The 24,080-nt window shown below is 40.6% G+C and overlaps 1 protein-coding gene across 1 annotated transcript; it reads right to left on the bottom strand.

Annotated features, from left to right (window-relative positions):
• Positions 1-17,936: 17,936 nt before the first annotated feature.
• On the bottom strand, positions 17,937-20,240 carry sox11b (SRY-box transcription factor 11b). Its single transcript, XM_046297924.1, is given in 2 exon segments — positions 17,937-19,106; positions 19,108-20,240. Coding segments are annotated over 2 exon segments (1,041 nt in total). The 5' UTR covers positions 20,104-20,240; the 3' UTR covers positions 17,937-19,061.
• Positions 20,241-24,080: the final 3,840 nt, after the last annotated feature.

The raw sequence follows: 24,080 nt of genomic DNA, 5'->3' as shown, positions 1-24,080 counted from the left end.
CAGTATTTTTTGCTCATCTTTATCAATGTTGTCAATAATTATGGACCCCACTACACATAGAAATACACACATCTTACATGTGTTCCTAAAGACAAGCCGAGTTGCAGCCTTGTAACAGAATAGCACAGTGGCCGTCTATGTGCATGGCATTGGACAAGGCTTTACCCCAAATGACACCCTATTCCCTTTATAGTGCACTACTCTTGGCCCTGGTCAAAGGTAATGCACTATAAAGGGAATAGGTTGCCATGTGGGACACAGCCCAGGAGTGTCCGTCCTTTTAATCTTAGCACACGGATCCCGTTAACGGGATCAAAATTGACAACATCCGGTGAAGCTGGAGCGCGCCAAATTCAAACGACAAAATTGTAATATTAAACATTCATGAATATACCAGTGTCCTACATCATTTAAAAGCTTAACTTCTTGTTAATCCAGCCGCTTTGTCAGATTTCAAAGAGGCTTTACAGCGAAAGCATTCCATGCAATTATTTGAGGACAGCGCCCTGCTTACAAAAGCATTAAAAAACATCTATTTCTGACACTAGTCAGAAATAGCAATAAGATAAATCACTTACCTTTGAAGAATTTCCTCTGTTTGCAATCCCAGCTACACAACACATGGTTGTTTTGTTCAATAAAGTCCTTCTTTATATCCCAAAAAGTCAGTTTAGTTGGCGCGTTTGATTCAGTTATCCACCCGCTCAACATGCATACAAAGAATCCCAAAAGTTACCAATAAACTTCGTCCAAACAAGTCAAACAACGTTTCTAATCAATCCTCAGGTGCCCTAATATGTAAATAAATTATCAAATTTAAGACTGAATGTAGTAGTTCAATACCGGAGATAAATAACAGGCCACAAGGCTACAGTCAAAATGAGAGCCACCTTGAAAAACTACAATTACTAAGTCATTTTTAAAAAAACAAGCCTTAAACCCTTTCCAAAGACTTGACATCTAGTGGAATCCATATGAACTGCAATCTGGGAGCTATTTATTTGTATATCCCATAGACTAAAGTGACCTCAAAAAAGTTTACTTTGGGCACGTAAATTATCCGAACTTCCAAACACTGCGCCCTAGCTCTAAGAGGTTCACCCATCTAGAATTGTTCCTAACACATCCTCTGAAATGGACCCCATCCTCAGAATGTCTCAGGGTGGAGTTAATATCCTCCCACTCAGAAAGTTTAGCATCACAGCCTAGCCTCCTTAAGCTACTTGGGCCTGTGAGAATTCATCGAAAGTGCATCCTTCCTTCCTAGACATGATTGGACAGGTAAAGGCAAGAGCTCGACCATAGCTTTCACCTGTCCAGTCAATTATAATACTTCAGAGAAGGGAGTAAGGAAATAAGTGCTATTAAATAATTTGAATTCGCTTGAAGGTAATAAAAGCAAGTTTGACTGGAGGAAGGAATACATTGACCTTGCACAGTGTGGTCTCTAAAACACAGCGTGCTGAACAATCGTCAGACGAACGCTAGATCCACATTTGGTGCAATATGTGCAAGCCTTTACCTTGTGGTTTTATGGACATTTTCGGTCTTTGTAACGTGTAAGTGCACCAAAAGGAATATAATTATTCCTCTAGCCTATTACATTTCCCCACAACGCATGATATTCCATTAGGCTGCCATTTTAACACATCTACAATGGGACTTAATCGGGGTGAAGTCTGGCACCAGGATGAGGTTACGTGATATAGTCATTGATTTACCATTTCTGCTGCGTCGTGGGGTGCAGCCATGTCATGTTAAAAGATAGACTTGTCCTGAACCCTAAAATTCTTCTCATCTCCTCTCCATGGCACAGTGTCGGTGCATGCCACTATAATATCCCAATATCTTACACACCACAAGATTTACCTCAGCACAATCTCCGAGGGTATGATATCTGTTTTTCTCTATCGAAACATTCAGCGCTAGTGTTCCATATCCAAAGGCTTCAATCATTGCAGCATTGCAATGCTTGGTATGTCACCTGAATAATGCTTAGAAATGGACTTTCAAAACAACTGAATGAGAGACTATTTTATTTAACTCGGCAAGTCAATTAAGAACAAATTCTTAATTACAATGACGCCTACACCGGACAAAGATTTGGCAATTGTGAGCCACCCTATGGGACTCCCAATCACAAACAATTGTGATACCGCCTGGATTTGAACCAGGGTGTCTGTAGTGACCTCTCAAGAACTGCGATGCAGTGCCTTAGACCTCTGCGCCACTCAGAACCTTGTGTCTTTACTTGTAGTAAAGTTAAGATTTATTCCCAGGCCTAGTACAGTTCCCTGTATGTACATCATGTGGTTACATATTCTTAATTTAGGCCTTTGTTTGAGTCTGACTCAAGGCTGAATCATCTGTCCATTAGCCGAGCTAACATTTCCCTCTGCAATTACCAACATGTCAGAATGACAAAATGAAAACGCCTGAGAAGTATGTCAATCTGGTTCCTATGTTTAAGTGTATGTTTAAGAATGCATCCCAAATGACACCCTATTCCTTATATAAAGTAGTGCTAAGGAGTAGGGTACTAAGTGGAGTGATGATGGGGAGCCTTGTCAAAAAGCTTCGGCATGTAAATGCAGGTCTTAGTTTTCAGCCGTCATTAGCTTTCATCAGGGAGCTAGGCTCTGTCACCACGGGCCCAAATTGTTTTAAATGCAGTGCAATTAACTGAGCTGAAGTTGATACTTAGTGGATGAGGAAAGTGTGGTGTCTCTTAAGAGCCTTTTGAATAGGGGATTTGTTTGCCGTGCGCTGGTCTTTTAAAACTGGCCAACTAAGTAAAAATAAGGCTTATGGTAAACCGTACATGACGGGTACAGTGAATATGCTCCTAATGGCACCCTATACCCTATCTAGTGTACTACTTTTGACCAGAGTCCGCTAGGGGCCCTGGACAAAAGTACACTATATAGGGAATAGGGGGCCATTTGGGAGGCAGACATTGTCTAACCAGCCAGCCAACTCAGATGTGAATTGCTGGATTAGATGTGAATTGCTGGATTACCCAGTCTCTTAATTAAGAACTCAACATAGAAATGGGGCTTTAATGATTAATCCATTTTATTCTACTTTGGTTTTGGATATTAAATGCCCCTTTTTAATAGCTCCTTGTAAGGACAGAGCTTCAGGCTGCGTCCCCAAAAGGCACCCTATTTCCTATTGTGTCTCGTCCAAAGTAGTGCACTATAGAGGGAATAGTGTGTCATTTGGGACAAAATCCTAACTCCACCTGGAGCACATGAGGGAGTGGAGCTCCTCTTTTCTCCTTCAAAATTGGACACAAATTTGCCTGAAATGTATGCTTTAGGCTTGACCTGAACTACAAAAACATGATGTTCTCTTGAATCCCCACCTGCACCCTAGCAGCAGGTGCCTTCATGAGTTATGGACATAATTTCAGGCTTTAGACACGAGGCCCAATTTGGTTTGATCACATGCAACTAGATTCTGTTAGCACATGTATGTATCATATAACCAACATTCAAATATGTCTGGCTGTCTAGGGTGTCTGTCTGTGTCTTCATTCCCCCTGAAGACCACCTTAGTTCGCAGGCATGAAACACTGTTGGCAATGGCCCCGGGCAGGTACTCACTCACTCACTCACTCACTCACTCACTCACTCACTCACTCACTCACTCACTCACTCACTCACTCACTCACTCACTCACTCACTCACTCCGAACAGCAGCATGGCGTTGCTGGAGCAGATTTTTTAGTGTTTTTTAGTGTTTGGTCAGTCTGATAAATACTTGACAGAAGAAAAATAAGATTTCTTTATTTTCCATTTGCAACAGAAATGTATCTTTTGCATAATCCATTCTCCCCGGTAGACATACGCACATATACAGTACATAGATACAGTGGGGTCTGAAATGATTGACACTCTTGATAAAGATGAGCAACAATTACTGTATAAAAGAAATAATTAAAATACTTAGCTATATTATATAATCCCAAAAATTGCTCAGAGAAAGAGATTTTGAGTAATAAAACAAATACTAAAATATACACTACCGGTCAAAAGGAGTTTTTGAACACCTTTTCATTCAAGGGTTTTTCTTCATTTAGTATTTTCTACATTGCAGAATAATAGTGAAGACATCAACACTATGAAATGACATATAGTAACAAAAACCATGTTAAACAAATCTAAATATATTTGGGACTCTTCAAATAGCCCTTTGCCTTTGATGACAGCTTTGCACACTCTTTGCATTCTCTCAACCAGCTTCATGAGGTGGCATGCATTTCCTGGCATGCATTTCAATTAACAGGTGCGCGTAAGGGGACTAGGGCCCCCCCCCCCCCCCCACGTTCAGCTGGAAGGTGGCGCATGTAATGCAAAAATATTCCTAAAAATATTTAACCTCCACACATTAACAAGTCCAATGGCTCAAATGAAAGATAAACACCTTGTTTATCTACCCAGCAAGTCAGATTTCTAAAATGTTTTACAGCGAAAACATAGCACATATTTATGTCAAACCACCACCGAAGACACATCTAATTTGCATAGCCAAGTTGAAAAAAATATGCAATCAACAAATGCAGGATTAAAAGAAAAAAATCTTCATCAGATGACAGTAATATAACATGTTTCACAGTACATTTATGTTTTTTTCAATAATATGCTATATATATATCCATAAATCTCTGTTTACAATGATGCATCATTCAAAAAATGCCAAAAGTCAAGTGGATGCGCACCAAAATGTCGAACTTACATATTATATGTCGACTAGACTTGTCAAACTAAGTTCATAATCAAGCTTTAACATGTTATAAAGGTGTACAGCAATCGTGAGGACGAACAGAAACGCATGCATTGTATAATCGATCTTGGAAAAAAGACAGGACCGGAGCAGAGCGCGCATGAGAGTGATCTGTTTTTTCACGTGACCGAAAGGTTTCGGCCCGCCAAAACTCTTGTGAGCGCGCGATTCTCACAATGAGAAGCCCCATTGGAAGCAGACATCGCGCTGAAGACAAAGAGACTGTTCCCAGACCTGTAAGTGCTTGGGAAGGGTGGGCGCGATGACGTCAAAGTTGGGCCAACTTTTCTGATGACAAGAGAGAGTTTGGGAGAATGACTGCCCTGAGAGTTCTGCTTTACATACAGACATAATTTAAACGGTTTTAGAAGCTTTAGAGTGTTTTCTATTCAATAATATGTTTGCATATATTAGCAACTTATGACAAAAAAATGATGTTTACTATGGGCACGCAATTACTCCAGCGGGGGCAGTAAACAGCCCTATCCCCAACAGGTTAAAAGTTAATTTGTGGAATTTCTTTCCTTAACGCGTTTGAGCCAATCAATTGTGTTGTGACAAGGTATACAGAAGATGGTCTTTTACAAAATAGGGCTAAGTCCATATTATGGCAAGAATAGCTCAAATAAGCAAAGAGAAAAGACAGTCCATCATCACTTTAAGACATGAAGGTCAAGAACTTTGAAAGTTTCTTCAAGTGCAGTCGCAAAAACCATCAAGCGCCATGATGAAACTGGCTCTCATGAAGACCGCCACAGCAATGGAAGACCCAGTTCCCTCTGCTGCAGAAGATAAGTTCATTAGAGTTAGCAGCCCCCAGAAATTGCAGCCCAAATAAATGCTTCAGAGTTCAACTAACATACACATCTCAACATCAACTGCTCAAAGAAGACTGTTTAAATCAGGCCTTCATGGTTGAAATGATGCAAAGAAACCACTACTTAAGGACACCAATAACAAGAAGAGACTTGCTTGAGCCAATAAACACACGCAATGGACATTAGACTGATGGAAGTAAGTTGTTTGGTCCGGAGTCCAAATTTGAGATTTTTGGATCCAACCGCAGTGTCTTTATGAGACACGTGTGGGTGAACTGATGTATATTTCCCACTGTAAAGCATGGAGGGGGTTTGTGGGGGTGCTTTGCTGGTGACACTCTGTGATTTATTTAGAATTCAAGGCACACAACCAGCCTGGCTACCACAGCATTCTGCAGCGATACACCATCTGGTTTGGGCTTATTGGGACGATCAGGAGTTTTTCAACAGGACAATGATCCAATACACCTCCAGGCTGTGTAAGGGCTACTTTACCAAGAAGGAGAGTGATGGAGTGCTGCATCAGAAGACCCGGCCTCCACAATCCCCCGACCTCAACCAAATTGAGATGACCGAGTGAAGAAAAAGCAACCAACAAGTGCTCAGCATTTGTGGAAACTCCTTCAAGACTGTTGGAAAAGTATTCTAGCTGAAGCTGGTTGAGAGAATGCCAAGAGTGTGCAAAGTTGTCATCAAGGCAAAGGGTGGCTATTTGAAGAATCTCAACTATATCTTGATTTTGTTTAACACTTTTTTGGTTACTACATGATTCCATGTGTTATTTCATAGTTTTTATGTATTCACTATTATTCTACAATGTAGGAAATAGTAAAATGAAGAAAAACCCCTGAATGAGTAGGTGTTCTAAAACCTTTGACCGGTAGTGTATGTCAGAATTATTGACACCCTGTTTTCAATACCACTGGTTTCAATACCTCACCTTGCAAGGATAACGACACTGATCCTTTTTCAATGGGTTTCAATTCCGGAGACTGAGATGGCCATTGCAAAATGTTGATTTCGTAGCCAATTAACTATTTATTTGTGGATTTTGATGTGTGCTTGGGGTTATTGCGTTGATGATAGATCCACTTACAGACAAGTTTCAGCCTCTTGTCAGAGGCAAGCAGGTTTTTGGCTAAAATGTCCTAGCACTGGGGAAAGTTCTTGATGCCCAGGGGCCCTAGGACCAACGGAAGCAAAATAGCCCCCTAACATAAAAAAAATCCACCACCATATTGTACTGCAGGTATGGGGTTCTTTTCTGCTCATGCATTGTCATTGACGCCAAACCCATCACTGGTTTTGTGTGGCCAAAGAGCTTTAATTTCATGTAACCCAACAAATGCAAACGGCAGAAGTTTGCTAAACAGTATTGGCACGTGGATTGGAACCAGTACATTGGTCAGATGACATGAACATAGAGCTCTTTGACCACGCATACCGATGATAGGTTTGTAGTCGAATTGAGAATCAATGGAAAAAATAATAACATGAGGTGGGGGCCGTGAGAGTAATTTATTCAGATACATTTCAAGCCCTGCTGGTCATCTGTTATTCAAGATGTTCATAATCTGGCCTTGTACTATTGTAACCCCCACCCGGCACAGTCAGAAGAGGACTGGTCACCCTTCAGAGCCTGGTTACTCTCTATGTTTCTTCCTAGGTTCCTGCCTTTCTAAGGAGTTTTTCCTAGTCATATTTTTTTATAAAAAGAGCTTTGACTGGGCTGAGCGGAGTTGTCCTCCCGTTGAGCTGGGAGAGCCAAGAGACCAGAGGTGGTGGAACAGACTGCTCGGGTTGGGATGTAGGGTATGAACATAGTCTGAAGGTAAGGAGGGGCAGTTTCCCTTGCTGCCCATAAGCAAGCACCAGGGTCTTGAAGAGGATGTGGGCATCGACTGGATGCCAGTAGAGTGTGAGAACTTAGGAAGGTTGAACACCAGGTGTGCTGCGGCATTCTGGATAGGTTGCAGGGGGTTGATGGCACAAGTGGGTAGCCCAGCAAACAAAGAATTGCAGTAGTCTAGATGGCAGATGACAAGTGCCTGAATTAGGACCTGCACTGTGAAGGTAATACTCTACAGGTGTTGTAGAGCATGAACTTGCAGGAGCGAGTTACTGATTTGATGTTTGCAGAGAATGACGGGGTGTTGTCCAGCGTCACGCCAAGGTTCTTTGCACTCTGGGAGGGCTTAGCCCCGTCAGTTCAAACTTGGGCCCCTTCATTCTTATGTTCTGTATAAAAATAGCAAAAAAGTTCAAATGATTTAGTGACAGGTTGGCGCAAAACAAATCTATCTCCTCTGCGCTGTGTCAGCACAATGGACAGTGTGTGTAGGGGGGTGGCTATGGAAAGCCACTTCGGAGGTATTGATCCTTTGGGTTTCCATAAAAAGCTGGAATAAATGCTTCTCATGTCTGTGGTAGGCTAAGTGAATAATGTGATACGCCTCCCTCTGCACTCTGGTGAGGAGGTCGTGTTGGAGGCCGAACTGTCTCCTTCCTGCTCCTCTGCTGTTCCAGGAGTGTCTGCCCTATTATGGGGTGTGTGAGGTTTTTATCCCGACTGACACTGAGTTGATTATGACCGAGCCCTCTCTGGAGCCTGGAGAGGAGAGGGTGTGCTCTGACCCTTTCTCTGGGCTTGGAGAGAAAATAACTGAACCGCAAAATGTTCCTGGGTGTGGCACAGAAGTTGTCACTGCTGGGGGGTTTACGTCCTGACAATGTATTACGATTACTGCTTATGTGTGAGGAACGTGTCTCAAGCGTAATGTAAAATGTAGAGACCAGAATCGGTGGGAGCGGTGTCTGGCAACAGGCACATTTCTCTCCACTGACTCTCACCAATTTGTTATCACTATTTGTTTCATTGTGTAAATTGTTAGTCAATGTTTTATCAATACCTCATAAGAAATATATTCATCAGTGAAGTTACTGTTAATCCCAACATAGTCCCTCATTAATTTACAATGTTTGGTTAAATATACAGTTGAAGTCGGAAGTTACGTACCATCTATATTAATATTGAGGTACATAATATCACACAAGATTAAACTTGATGGAGAAACCATATACATACTCTCCAAACAAAGACAACAAAGAAATTGACAGTAAACTGGTAAAGAAAATTATTTTTCACAAGTGTTGAGCAATTTGTGAGCTCTCCAAACAATGTTTCCAATGAGAATGGTATGAATGGACAGTTGAAGTCGGAGGTTTACATACACATAGGTTGGAGTCATTTAAACTTGTTTTTCAACCACTCCACAAATTTCTTCTTAACAAACTATAGTTTTGGCAAGTCGGTTAAGACATCTACTTTGTGCATGACGCAAGAAATATTTCCAACTTTTGTTTAACAGACAGATTATTTCAGAATTTGGTACCTTCAGGCCTTTGGAAATTGCTCCCAAGGATGAACCAGACTTGTGGAGGCCTCCAAATTTTTTTCTGAGGTCTTGGCTGATTTCTTTTCATTTTCCCATGATGTCAAGCAGAGGCACTGAGTTTGAAGGTAAGCCTTGAAATTCATCCACAGGTACACCTCGAATTGACTCAAATTATGTAAATTAGCTTCTAAATCAGAATATTCTAAAGCCATGACATCATTTTCTGGAATTTTCCAAGCTGCTTAAAAGCATAGTCATCTTAGTGTATGTACACTTCTGACCCACTGGAGATGTGATACAGTGAATTATAAGTGAAAAAATCTGTCTGTAAACAATTGTTGGAATAAAATACTTGGCGTCATGTACAAAGTAGATGCCCTAACCAACTTGCCAAAAGTATAGTTTGTCAACAATAAATTTGTGGAGTGGTTGAAAACTAGATTTATTGAATCCAACCTATGTATATGTAAAATCCAACTTTAACTGTACATTCATGCCATTCTCATTCTCCAAGTGGAAACATTGTTTGGAGAGCCCAAACTGCTCAACACCAGGTTACTGTCAATTTCTTTGTTGTCTCTTTGGAGAGCATGTATATGAACTCTCCGTCATGTTTAATGTTCTGTGGTATATTTACCTCAAAATAGATGGCCTTCGTGCCAAGTATAGGTGTGGCCAAATGTATTTAAGAGCCCATTTGGCAGTGTTGTAAAAGTGCTTATGTAAAAATACTTTCAAGTGCTATTTAAGTCGTTTTTTGGGGATCTGTACTCTGTACTTCTGAGATATTGTTCTCAAAACTTAAATATCATTCTCAGAACAAGGGTCTGGTCGTACTGCCAAATTGCAGATTCATAATTACATGAACACAGAAATTGGTTTATAGAAAAGCACGAACATAGAAATAGATAAATAGAAAAGCACCAACATAACATCTCACATAACACCTTGTTAATGATCTGTACTCACTCTTTATATATTACCTCCTAACTTTGAAATACTTCTAAAGCAATCTAAATAATATCCCTTAACCTGTTGCGTCGAGCAATCCCGTATCCAGGAGCGTAATTATAGCCTCAAGCTCATTACCATAACGCAACGTTAACTATTCATGAAAATCGCAAATGAAATGAAATAAATATTGGCTCACAAGCTTAGCCTTTTGTTAACAACACTGTCATCTCAGATTTTCAAAAAATGCTTTTCAACCACAAGCATTTGTGTAAGAGTATTGATAGCTAGCATAGCATTAAGCCTAGCATTCAGCAGGCAATATTTTCACAAAAACAAGAAAAGTATTCAAGTAAAATCATTTACCTTTGAAGAACTTCGGATGTTTTCAATGAGGGGACTCTCAGTTAGATAGCAAATTTGCAGTTTTTCCAAAAATATTATTTGTGTAGGAGAAATCACTCCTTTTTGTTCACGTTTGGCTAAGAAGAAAAAAATGAAAATTCAGTCATTACAACGCCGAACCTTTTTCCAAATTAACTCCCAGGCAGACACCTTGGGGAAACGACAGAAAGTGTAGGCTCATTCCTTGCGCATTCACAGCCATATAAGGAGACATTGGAACAAAGCGCATTCAAAATCTGGGGCATTTCCTGTTTGAAATTTCATCTTGGTTTCGCCTGTAGCATCAGTTCTGTGTCACTCACAGATAATATCTTTGCAGATTTGGAAACGTAAGTGTTTTCTTTCCAAAGCTGTCAATTATATGCGTAGTCGAGCATCTTTTCGTGACAAAATATCTTGTTTAAAACGGGAACGTTTTTTATCCAAAAATTAAAAGAGCGCCCCCCTATATCGAAGAAGTTAACTTCTTATGGCTGGGGGCAGTATTGAGTAGCTTGGATGAATAAGGTGCCCAGAGTAAACTGCCTGCTAATCAGGCCCAGTTGCTAAAATATGCATATTATTAGTAGATTGGGATAGAAAACACTGAAGTTTCTATTTTTTTTTCAATATCTGTGAGTATAACAGAACACATAAGGCAGGCAAAAACCGGAGAAAAAACCCAACCAGGAAGTGGGAAATCTGAGGTTTGTAGTTTTTCAACTCTTTGCCTATCGAATATACAGTGTCTATGGGGTCAAATTGCACTTCAAGGCTTCCACTAGATGTCAATAGTCTTTAGAACAGTTTGATGCTTCTACTGTGAATGAGGGGGGGAATGGGAGCTGAATGAGTCAATGGTCTGGCAGGGTGGCATGAGCTGGTCACGCGCGTTCCATTGCATTTCTGAAGACAAAGGAATTCTCCAGTTGGAACATTACTAAAGATTTATGTTAAAAAGATCCTAAAGATTAATTCTATACTTCGTTTGACATGTTTCTACGGACTGTAACGGAACTTTTTGACTTTTTTGTCTGGCCTGCGCGTCATGAATTTGGATTAGTGGGCTAAACGCGTGAACAAAAAGGAGGTATTTGGACATAAATTATGGACTTTATCGAACAAATCAAACATTTATTGTGAAACTGAGATTCCTGGAAGTGCATTCTGATGAAGATCAAAGGTAAGTGAATATTTATAATGTTATTTCTGACTTCAGTTGACTCCACAACATGGCGGATATCTGTATGGCTTGATTTGTTGTCTGAGCGCTGTACTCAGATTTTTGCATGGTGTGCTTTTTCTGTAAAGTTTTTTAAAAATCTGACACAGCGGTTGCATTAAGGGGAAGTGTATCTATAATTCCATTCATGATAGTTGTATCTTTTTTGTCAATGTTTATTATGAGTATTTCTGTAAATTGATGTGGCTCTCTGCAAAATCACCGGATGTTTTGGAACTACTAAACAACGCGCCAATGTAAACATAGATTTTTGTATATAAATATGAACTTTATCGAACAAAACATTCATGATTTGCTTAACATGAAGACCTATGAGTGTCATCTGATGAAGATCATCAAAGATTAGTGATTCATTTTATCTCCATTTCTGCTTTTTGTGACTCCTCTCTTTGGCTGGAAAAACGGCTGTATTTTTCTGTGACTAGGTGCAGGCCTAACATAATCGTTTGGTGTGCCTCCGTCGTAAAACCTTTTTTGAAATCGGACACTGTGGTGGGATTGACAACAAGTTTATCTTTAAAATGGTGTAAAATACTTATGTTTGAGGAATTTTAATTATGAGATTTCCGTTTTGAATTTGGCGCCCTGCACTTTCACTGGCTGTTGTCATATCGATCCCGTTAGCGGGATTCAAGCCATAAAAGTTTTAATGTCCTTATATCCCATGTTACAACAACATTGATTTGACAGAGAGAAAACATAGTATTGACATCATACTACCTACTACTACGACATCATACATAATAGAACAGTTCTAATGGTCATTCCTCAGGTCAACTTCTCTTTAATGACTGTGTCCGAAATGGCACCCTTTACCCACAGTGGCAAGAAAAAGTATGTGAACATTTTGGAATTACCTGGATTTCTGCATAAATTAGACATCACATTTGATCTGATCTTCATCTAAGTCACAACAATAGATAGTGTGCTTAAAATAGTAACACATTGTATTTTTCTTGTCTATATTAAATACATAATTTACACATTCACAGTGTAGGTTATAAAAAAGTATGTAAAACCCTAGTCTAATGACTTCTGCAAAAGCTAATTGGAGTCAGCTAACCTAGAGTCCAATCAATGAGATGAGATTGGAGATGTTGGTTAGGGCTGCCTTGCCCTATAAAAAAAACCTCAACGAATTTGAGTTTGTTATTCACAAGAAGCATTGCCGGATGTGAACCATGCCTCAAACCAAAGAGATCGCAGAAGACCTAAGATTAATAATTGTTAATTTGCATAAAGCTGGAAAGGGTTACAAAAGTATCTCTAAAAGCCTTGATGTTCATCAGTCCACGGTAAGACAAATTGTCTATAAATTGAGAAAGTTCAACACTGTTGCTACTCTCCCTATGAGTGGCCGTCCTGCAAAGATGACTGCAAGAGCACAGCGCAGAATGCTCAATGAGGTTAAGAAGAATCCTAGAGTGTCAGCTAAAGACTTACAGAAATCTCTTGAACATGGAAACATCTCTGTTGACAAGTCTACAATATGTAAAACAATAAACAACAATGGTTTTCATGGTAGGACACCACGGAAAAAGCCACTGCTGTCCAAAAAAACTTTGCTGCATGTCTGAAGTTTGCAAAAGCACACTTGGATGTTCCACGAGCTACTGGCAAAATATTCTGTGGACAGATAAAACTACAGTTGAGTTGTTTAGAAGAAACACAACCCTATGAGTGGAGAAAAAAAGGCACAGCACACCAACATCAAAACCTCATCCTAACTGTAAAGTATGGTGGAGGGAGCATCATGGCTGGAGTCATATTTCCCTCTAACTTTAAACATCAGCGCTCTGAGAAGCTAACCGATCGCTGCAGCTGTACATAGCCCATCTATAAATAGCCCACCCAATCTACCTACCTTATCCCCACATTGTTTTAATTTTCTTTTCTGCTCTTTCGCACACCTGTATTTCTACTTGCACATCCCCATCTGCTCATCTATCACTCCAGTGTTAATTTGCTAAATTGTAATTACTTCCATACTATGGCCTATTTATTGCCTTACCTGCTCACACCATTTGCACACACTGTATATAGTCTTTCTTTTTTTCTATTGTGTTATTGACTGTACGCTTGTTTATTCCATGTGTAACTCCGTTGTTTGTGTCGCACGGCTTTGCTTTATCTTGGTCAGGGCGCAGTTGTAAATGAGAACTTGTTCTCAACTAGCCTACCTGATTAAATAAAGGTGAAATAAAAAAATGGTTTGGGGCTGCCTCAGGGCCTGGACAGCCCTGATGGAAAAATAAATTCCCAAGTTTATCAAGACATTTTGCAGGAGAATGTTAGACTATCTGTCCGCCAATTGAAGCTCAACAGAAGTTGGTTGACGGAACAGAACAACAACCCAAAACACAGAAGTAAATCAACAACAGAAGAAAATATGCCTTCTGGAGAGGCTCAGAGTCTTGACCTCAACCCGATTTGAGATGCTGTGGCATGACCTCGAGAGCAGTTCACACCAGACATCCCGAGAATATTGATAAACTGGAACAGTTTTGTAAAGCGGAATGGTCCAAAATTCCTCCTGACCGTTGTGCAGGTCTGAGCCGCAACTACAGAAAACGTTTGGTTGAGGTTGTTGCTGCCAAAGGAGGGTCAACCAGTTATTAAATGCAAAGGTTAACATACTTTTCCCACCCTGCACTGTGAATGTTTACACAGTATGTTCAATAAAGACATGAAAATGTATAATTGTTTGTGTGTTATTAGTTTAAGCAGACTGTTGTTGTGACCTAGATGAAGATCAACTTTACTGACCAATTTATGCAGAAACCAGGTATTTCCAAAGGGTTCATACTTTTTCTTGCCACTGTACATCGTGCAATACTTTTGAGAAGAGCACTAGGGAATAGGATATTATTTGGGATTCAGCCAATGACCGAGTTAAGAGGAAGACCAAGGGGGCATATTTCATCTGAGCCATATTAGATGTGTCTGACAAGCATAGACATCTTAACCGGAGGAGATTATGCTATTAAACACAGACTAAGATTATGAATTAAACACAGACTAAGATTATGAATTAAACACAGTCTAGTAATCAAGACAATCACACGTTGAGGAAGGAACCTAATTTAGAACCTAGATTCAGGATGGCACATTTGGCGGCGTCCCAAACGGCACCCTATTTCCTTCAAACAGCACCTTATTCCCTTTAAAATATCCTACTTTTGACCAGAGCCCAATGGGCTCAAAAGTAGTGCACTATAAAGGGAACAGGGTGCCATTTGAGATGTAATCTTGATGTGGTTGGAGAAAGAGTTCACTTAATTTTTAGGACTAAGACCCCTAAAGGCCTGAGCCTTGCATTCATCATAATTAACCCCTGTAGCACACTCCGCTTCCTGTGCTAATCATGCAGTGAGCCACAGCACCAGATTGACTTTCAAATTAGAGCCACTAACAATGGTTGAGTCACAAATGGCACTAGATTACCTCTATATAGGGAATAGTGTGCCATTTGGGAGACGGGGCGCTGATACACCTTTAGGTTATCAGGGCAACCTAAAGAATGGTGAGCAGGGGGAGACCGATAATGGGAATTTATGTTTGTCTTGCTTTATGAACACAGTGGAATTGGGCGTGTATTACATTTTAAATGATTTTCTATGGCCTAAGTGAAAATTACATTCCCTTTGTTGTCAGTGGTTCTAAGGATAGCCACATGGAAGGAGGTGATATTATAAAAAACTTGGAAGTATTATCCTCTACTGTTAAACCTATTCGTCTTTACTTCTTTTGCTTCGTACCGGAAAGGAGAAAGCCATTAGAGATATATCAACAAGCTTCCTCATTTATAAGCATTGAAATTTGTAAAGCCATAAAAACAGTTAATATAGTGCTTTATGTACCTCACTCAAAATACAGGACAGTTAGAAAAGGGTCTGTGCAAGGATCTTTGAGTACACTGAAAGGTGACATACAGCACTGCTCTCCACAAAAAGAACAGGGAATTAATATTGAAACCGATGCATTTTGGCAGCAGGCCAGATTATAACCTTCTTTCTACAGATGAACATATATGCGGCAAAGGAAGGAGTGAGTGGAGTCATACTCAAAACACGGATTGAAACAGGGAGGGACTAAGAAACATACGTTTTCCTTTTGCAAAATGTTTTGCTACGGTGTGCACTAATGAATAACAACCATGAGCTGGTAGGCTGTTTTCCAACTAATATGTATGGCCCACTCTAGACAGGGACCCGTGTTCCACAATCCAATGTATGGATTCTTTGTATTGGTTTGAAACTCAGGCATTCCAGAGTGTCGGTTGGTAGAGTGTCTTTGGCCTAACTGAATTGGATTATGAATATAATACAGATCATAATAGATTAAATAGATATTGATCAACTCGTTATCCTATCCATGAGACTATATTCTGTTACGACGCGGCTACAGCCACACCACAAGAAGATGAAATTTTATTTTCAAATCATTATGTTCTGTTGGTGTGTGGGACAAATCCAAGTTAATGGATTTCCCCCGAAATGGCACCCTATTCCTTATGTAGTGCACTACATTTTACCAGAGTTATATGGGCCCAGGTCAAAAGTAGTGCACTAAATAGGGAATAGGGTGCCATTTGGTATGAAGCCCATAAAGGACAGGGGCAGAACTAAGTGTTGCGGGAGCATAAAGAACAGCTGTAGAATTGCAAATAAATACATCACATGAAAATAATGTAATACATTTGCAACAAGGATGAACAAGCACTCTCTAGCCTCTCTCCACTAAATTGGAATCAAGCCAAGCGTAGATTTTCTAAACAACATTAGGAGAGTAATAGCCTTGACGACCTTTATCTGTGTGTTGTGTTTGCTAATGATTTCAGGCTATTCGTTTTTTGAAGTTCTGCAGGTTAACACATCTGCTCTCTCCTTCCAACAGGAAGAGCATCTTATGTCAATAAGAGAAGGAGCACAGAGGACTCTGATCCAAAGGCAATAACACACACCTCGTGTGTGTTAGAGCTGATGCATGCATATTGTGACACAGTGGAGAGGACTAGTGAGTAAAGTAGCCTGGTGCCGGCATGTTGACATTGCAGTCAGTCTTGTGCTATTATGAAACGGTTGCTACCTGTTTTTGTATCCGTCAAAAGGCCATAGTGTTGTCTGGACCAACTCCATCTTTTCATGACTTTTAATGTGTTTAGAAGCTATAGGGCTCTACCCAAAAGTAGTGCACTATATAGGGAATAGGGTGCCAATAGGAGCATGTCCTGTGTCCTTACAGTCCCCCATAGATGAAAATGCCATCAAAATATTGCAATCATGTACTATATTTATAAATGGGAAGCCACACAATCCCATACACACTAACTGCTTCTATGAACATACAACTTGGCTGAGTGAATGTGGGGATTGAATTGTTCTGCTAGTCATGGTAAAGTAAATGTAAATTGTGGTGGCTTAGCTGGTAGGCAACAGTATTCCTTTTACAAATTAAGACAAACACTTTATGGGGTGAATGGGTCACTGTCTATCTGGCAAAAGCCAACAAACCATAGCTGTCAATGTTTACATATCACCACAGGAGACGAGCTAGGTAAGGAACATTAGATGATTGAGTGGATTAACCTCTATCCAAATAAGGTAACAATGAGCCTATTTAAAATGGCTGTGTGGATGCAAGTTGTAGCCTACCGGTTGTCTGTCTCAAAACAAGTGATAGTGGTACAGCATTAACAGTGGTGAAAGAGTGAACGTTATTCCCTATTCCCTACACCACTCCTCATAGGGCTATGGTCAAAACTAGTGCACTATACAGTGAATAGGGTGCCATTGGTCAGGGTGCGATCAGACCAATGCAGGAGAGGTGTTGGGACCGGAGTATTTTGACTCACCAATAAGTCTTGAGATGACTACTGTACTTATTTGGCTTCGTGTAGTTGAATATTATCAGGAGCAAAGTTTAACATCCTGCAAAATCAGAAGTGGGAATACACTTAGTCTACCTTTGTTCATGAGCAGGCACAGATCCTGTAAGATGTCTGATAAGAATGACTTAAAGGTTAACACAGGAACATAAAATATATTACAATAACATGTAGGCCTACAATTGGAAGAGGGTGTTGACATTCACACAGTATTGGATAAAAGTAATGCTAAAGTTGAACAAATCACTGCAAGGTGTGATATCAGAGCATTTCTCAGGGATGCCAAGGTCTCAATAAAATGCCCACACTGAAAAGTAATGAAAAAATGAGAGGCTATATGATGTAATTTAAACAAGCTGAAGAGTTGTCATTGCCAAATAGCTGCTACACTTGGCCAGATAAGTCCTAAAAAAAAACAGCCAATAGTATTTTTATCAATAATGTCCCCATTAAAAAAACATGGACATTCATTTGAATCAGTTCCAGCTGATTTATTCAGTTTAGTCAAGATACAGACTTCAGCATGACGACAAGTAACGCATTTCATTTGCTACAAAAAAAATGTGGACAGTCCATTTAAGAGTAGCCTATATTGCACAAAATAAGAGAAAAAAAAGTGTGCCAATAAGATAAAATACAAAGAAAATCCAGTTTCATACCTGCTATTTGGGACCCATTCACACGTATACATAAACTCCTAATTTTACAATTTTACAGAACATGTACAATCTTAAATCTAGTACCAGCAATGAGGTTCACAGTCACCAATTCCAATTGAACTCATTAAGCACCCCAAATATGCTCTACTTCTTCTGTACATATACCATAGCTTAAAATAATTGCAAGGCATGTCGATGCAACTTGACATCTTTTCAACCCTTGCATGCTAAATGAAACCGGATACAAGTGCCTGAATTTTTTTTTTTAAACGAACAATTGAAAGCACAGTAAGAACATTCCCTTCGTTTAACTGTACAAAAATATGCCAGAAAATATATATATTTTTCCAAAGATGAGGTATGTGTTGGTTATGTATCAAAATGCTGCATCCTGTGGATTTAGCGTACTACTTACAGTATTCGGAGTTAGCCTACTACTTACAGTATTTCCATAACAGGAGGGAATCGGAACTAATTAAAACAAAGTTGTGGAATACAGAAAATCATAAAACCTTTGAAAAGTTATACACCCTGAATGAACAGTGTCTCAGATTTTTGCCTCGGATCAGCCCAGCCGTGTTCAGACCAGTGGTTACAAGTTAGATGGGAATGCATAGTTCAGTCTACTGTGGTCCGCTTTTAAATTTGAGCAGTTTCCCTGCAGATCCGAGGGAAATCCATAAAACCAGTCATGGTGACAAATTAATGTCACCGTTTTATTTTTTTTGCAATAGTACCGCATTGTAACGAATTTGTTTCAGTTCATTGAGGACCCTCTCCTTGCCTACATGGTATCACACTGGTCTGGAGAGGAAACTGATATAACACTGTTCCCGCTACTACTAGAGAATGATTCCCTTTTGTACGTAGCTAGCTAGTAGGTAAACACCAAATCTGAAAAGTTAGCGTCAAGCCAATCGCCTGCGATCATTTCGCTCAATTCGGGGGTGCAATAGTCTGGGAATTCAAAGTGAGAGCTAAGGCTGCCCTCACTGAAAGAGTCCAAATCCTTATCCACCAAGGAAAGAGACAGATTTCCTGAATTCGAGGTCCCCAGCTCCACTCCGTGAGCACTGGAGGCTAGATTTAAACTGAAGTCAACCAGTAAGTCATCGGCGTCTTCGCTGGAACTGGACGAGGTGGAGACCGACCTGAATGAAGATGCTGGTGAGAGTGATGCAGGGCAAATTGTGTTCTGCTTGGTTATGTTCTTGAAATTGTAGAACAGTCTGGTAGGAGCTGCGTTCGCATTCCGGGACTCCTCGTACATACTCGCACCCTCAGACTCTGCAGTGGAGCTCAGAGTGGGACTCGCCGGCACTTTGGCGATGTTGTACGGTATTGGTTCCTCGTCCTCTTCCATTTTAATCCGAGAGAACACTTCCTCCTCGTAGTCCTCTTCGTCGTCATCCTCATCAGAATATTCCATTTTTACAGATTTGCTAGTTGTAAAACTGGTGAAAACATAGTCATAACGAGGGTCGTGAGACGGTCTCGTTGTCACCGCCTTCATAGTTTTTAATTTAGCGAATTTCTTAGCCGGGGCTTTCACAGGTTTAATGTTAGTCTTCTCCGGTGATTGCGCGGCTTGTTTTGTGGAACTGTCAAGCTTTGGTTTCTTCTTGGGTCGGTACTTGTAGTCAGGGTAGTCAGCCATGTGTTGTAGCCGCAGCCTCTCGGCTTCCCTGATAAACGGGATCTTTTCATTGTCCTTCAACAATTTCCACCGCTTTCCCAGTCTTTTGGAGATTTCCGCGTTGTGCATGTCCGGAGACTGCTCCATGATCTTTCTCCTCTCGACTTTCGACCACACCATAAATGCATTCATGGGTCGTTTGATGTGACCGGTTGCTGTCTTGCACCAGTCAGCTTTCACGGATTTCAGTGGCACCGGGCTACACGCCATCAGTTCGCTTTCCTCAGTGTCTGTAGCTTCTCTGCTACTCTCTGTCTCACTGTGTTCTGTTTGCTGCACCATGTTCCGTTGTGTGTTTTAAGTCCACTGTCGCGTTTTAAATACCCACAGGCACTTTCTGGTAACTCCTTGCTGTGCTACTTAGCCTATGTCACCCTTAACACTTCTCGCTCAACCAAACAGCCCCCTCCCAAAGTTACCAACTGCCTTCTTAGCTAGTTTTTTGGTCTTTCATATCGTTTACGTCATTTTTAATTACCCAATCACAGCTCTTCACTCCGCCCAGCAGCTTCCAGACATTCCGTTAACCCTTTGCTGCCACACGAGATTTCATTGGTAGACGGTGTGGAGACAGGAAAATGTTGTGTACTACACTGATGGTAGGGATTGGCAGACGATACATTGGGAAAGTCGAAGACAAGTGTGTATCAGTTTCATACAGTCCTCCCCATAAAACAAGTATTATTGCATTGCGTTGTTTTCTCTGGCCAAACAGATGTCTAGAATATTGAATGGATTGGTGAGACTCATTGTGGCGCCTGAGCTCAGTAATGTATATTATTTAGGCAGTATCCACAATAATGTGTATTTCACTCTTGTTTTGTTTGTAGACATCTGATGTATACAACACAGGAGACTGCCGAGGGGAGAATGGCTCATAATAATTACAGAAATGGCCAAATGGAATGGCATCAAACACCTGGATTTGATATCAATCCACTAATTCCGCTCCAGTCATTACCACCAGCCCATCTCCCCAATTAAGGTGCCACCAACCTCACGTGGTGTACAACATATTTGAAGAAAGTTATTCCAGTTTTTTAATGTGATGGTCTGCAACCTGGTCTCAGAGCAAAACGTATTATATGTTACTAAAATCAATTTAGTATGATATGAAAGGGAAAGGGGATACCTAGTCAGTTGCACAAATTAATGCATTCAACCGAAATGTGTCTTCCGCATTTAACTCAATCCGTCTGAATCAGAAAGGTACCCGGGGTTGCCTTAATTGATCTTCACGTCATTGGTGCCCGATGTGCAGTTGTTGTTGGGGTTAACTGCCTTGCTCAAGGGCAGAATGGCAGATTTTTCCACCTTGCCGGCACAGGGATTCAAACCAGTGACCTTTCGGTTACTGTTACGTTACAGTGACATATGCAATAGCGGTCGTACAATATAATACGAATTGTAGGATGTATTGTATGTTACAGATTGCAATTCGTATGATTCGTATGATGTGTTTAGGTGGGTTTGTGTAAATGCTCAATGATGTGTTTACAATTACAATTGTTACAATATGTTGCTTATGTTAGCTAGGTGCTAGATGACTTATGCTAAAGTTAGCTAGGTTGAGGTTAGGGTTAAGGTTAGGGTTCGGAGTTAGGTTAAAGGGTTAAGTTTAGGGGAAGGGTTAGCTGACATGCTAAGTAATTGCAAAGTAGCTAAAAACTAGTAAGTAGTTGCAAAGTTGCTCATTAGCTTAAAAAGTTGTCTATGATGACATTCGAACACGCAAACTTTGGATTGCTAAACGTTCCCGACCAACCACCCAACTTTAATTTTTTCCATTTTTTTCCCATTCCTGCAATCCAATGATACAATCATCCTGTAGTGGCCTCATGGGTGGAATATTAATATTTGTAATAATTTCGTAATTATTCAACATAATTTTTTTTGTTAAATTTCAGTCTTCTGTGATGTTTAAAAATAGTAATATTGGGATGCAAAGTCAAAATGCAATACATTTCAACTCTATATCTGGTACAGGTCTTCTTTTTGTAAGACCATAACCATGTGTGTAAGGTGTATACATCTTGTTTTCAATGTAGACTTGTTTAAAAGACTACCAAGAAACACTCTGTGTGACCCAGAGAGAGAGAGTCATATTATCAGAGACCGAAGCAAAGATTGCTGTGTCAAGGAACAGTGCAGCCTCTCTCTAAAGACCACCCCAGCATCAGTTATTGTTTCCCCACTGCCAGATTCACCTCTTATAAGGCTTTTCTAGCTCTCTTTTCATCCCCTAGAGGGCAATCATTTACCCCTCTGGATCTACACTCCAGAAAATCCACTACTCTACTCTACCTTCCCCCCCATTCAATCTCATATGGTGAGACATTAGAAATGCAGAAAGGGGAGGAGGAAGAGAGGGCGAGCGAGAGAGAGAGAGCACTCACCAGCTTCATTTTCCCCAGGAAGTACACAGGGTAGTGTGGCAGGCCCTAGCTTCAAATGCATTACCAAAACAGACAACTCAGGCCCCAGTGTTCTCATCAGATTAGGCTGGTTACATGTGGCTCACACACTCAGCCACTCTGGCAGGAACATTTTGTCCAATGTGACAATTTACAGCTGACGTGTTTTTGTTTAGGTGTGTGTGTTCATGAATAACAGTAACGTGAATGAATGGACTTTCCAATTTGATCATACCTGTCAAAGAGTTATTAGCTGTTTTTGAAGTGTTGCATCATGTTTGTGTTTATGACTTTCTTTACTTTCATCAGGCCTGTAGCGCTTGTAACAGCCTATTTAGTTATGTGGCATGAGAAATTCAATAAACTATCATCCCATAGGAGTAATGTAGTCCAACATCTAAATATTTAAAAACAACCACAACACCTGGTGCAAAAACGCACTCCAGAAAACAAGACAGCTTTTCCAAGAAGCATCAATGATATCCTGAGCTTGGAGCATAGACCCAGTGCAGTGTTTTATATATATTTCCACACTATGAGGTTGGAATAATACTGTGCATTTGTAAAAAAAAAATATGATAATGCCCTTTTAGTGTAAGAGCTGTTTGACAAGTTGTAAGAGCTGTTTGAAAAGTTGTTGTTTAAATGTTTTAAATGTATTTATTTATTAAACTTTGAGCAGCATGGTAAAAAACATACACTATATATACAAAAATATGTGGACACCCTTCAAATTAATGGATTTGTCTATATCAGCCACACCCGTTACTGGCAGCTGTATACAATCGAGCACACAGCCATGCAATCTCCATAGACAAACATCGACAGTAAAATGGCCTTACTGAAGAGCTCAGTGACTTTCAACATGGCACCATCATAGGATGCCACCTTTTCAACAAGTGAGTCAAATTTCTGCCCTGCTAGAGCTTCCCCGGTCAACTTTAAGTACTGTAATTGTAAAGTGGAAATGTCTAGGAGCAACAACGGCTCAGCCGCAAAGTGGTAGGGCACACAGAGCAGGACTGCTGAGTGCTGAAGCGCGTAGTACGTAAAAACCATCTGTCCTCGTTTGCAACACTCACTACTGAGTTCCAAACTGCCTCTGGAAGCAACGTCAGCACAGGAACTGTTTGTCGGGAGCTTCATGAAATGTGTTTCCATGGCAGAGCCAAAGATCACCATGTACAATGCCCAGCGTCAGCTGAAGTGATGTAAAGCTTGCCGCCATTAGACTCTGGAGCAGTGGGTTCTCTGGAGTTATGAATCACGCTTCACCATCTGGCAGTGCAGTGGACAAATCTGGGTTTGGAGGATGCCAGGAGAACCCTACCTGCCCCAATGCATAGTGCCAACTGTAAAGTTTGGTGGAGGAAGAATAATGGCCTGCGGCTGTTTTTCATGGTTCAGGCTAGGCCCCTTAGTTCCAGTGAAGGGACATTTTAACACTACAGCATACAATGACATTCTAGACGATTCTGTGCTTCCAACTTTGTGGCAACAGTTTGGGCAAGGCCCTTTCCTGTTTTAGCATGACAATGCCCCTGTGCATAAAGCGAGGTTCATACAGAAATGGTTTGTTGAGATCGATGTGGAAGAACTTGACTGGCCTGCACAGAGCCCTGACCTCAACCCCATCTAACACCTTTTTGATGAATTGGAACACAGACTGCCAGGTCTAATTGCCCAACATCAGTGCTCGATCTCACTAATGCTCTTGTGACTGAATGGAAGCAAGTCCCCGCAGCAATGTTCCAACATCTAGTGGAAAGCCTTCCCAGAATGGTGGAGGCTGTAATAGCAGCAAAGGGGTGACCAACTCCGTATTAATGCCCATGATTTTGGAAT

The sequence above is a fragment of the Oncorhynchus gorbuscha genome, linkage group LG14 (genome assembly GCF_021184085.1).
Source record: "Oncorhynchus gorbuscha isolate QuinsamMale2020 ecotype Even-year linkage group LG14, OgorEven_v1.0, whole genome shotgun sequence".
NCBI lineage: Eukaryota > Metazoa > Chordata > Actinopteri > Salmoniformes > Salmonidae > Oncorhynchus > Oncorhynchus gorbuscha.
This window is presented reverse-complemented; position numbering and strand designations above follow the sequence as displayed.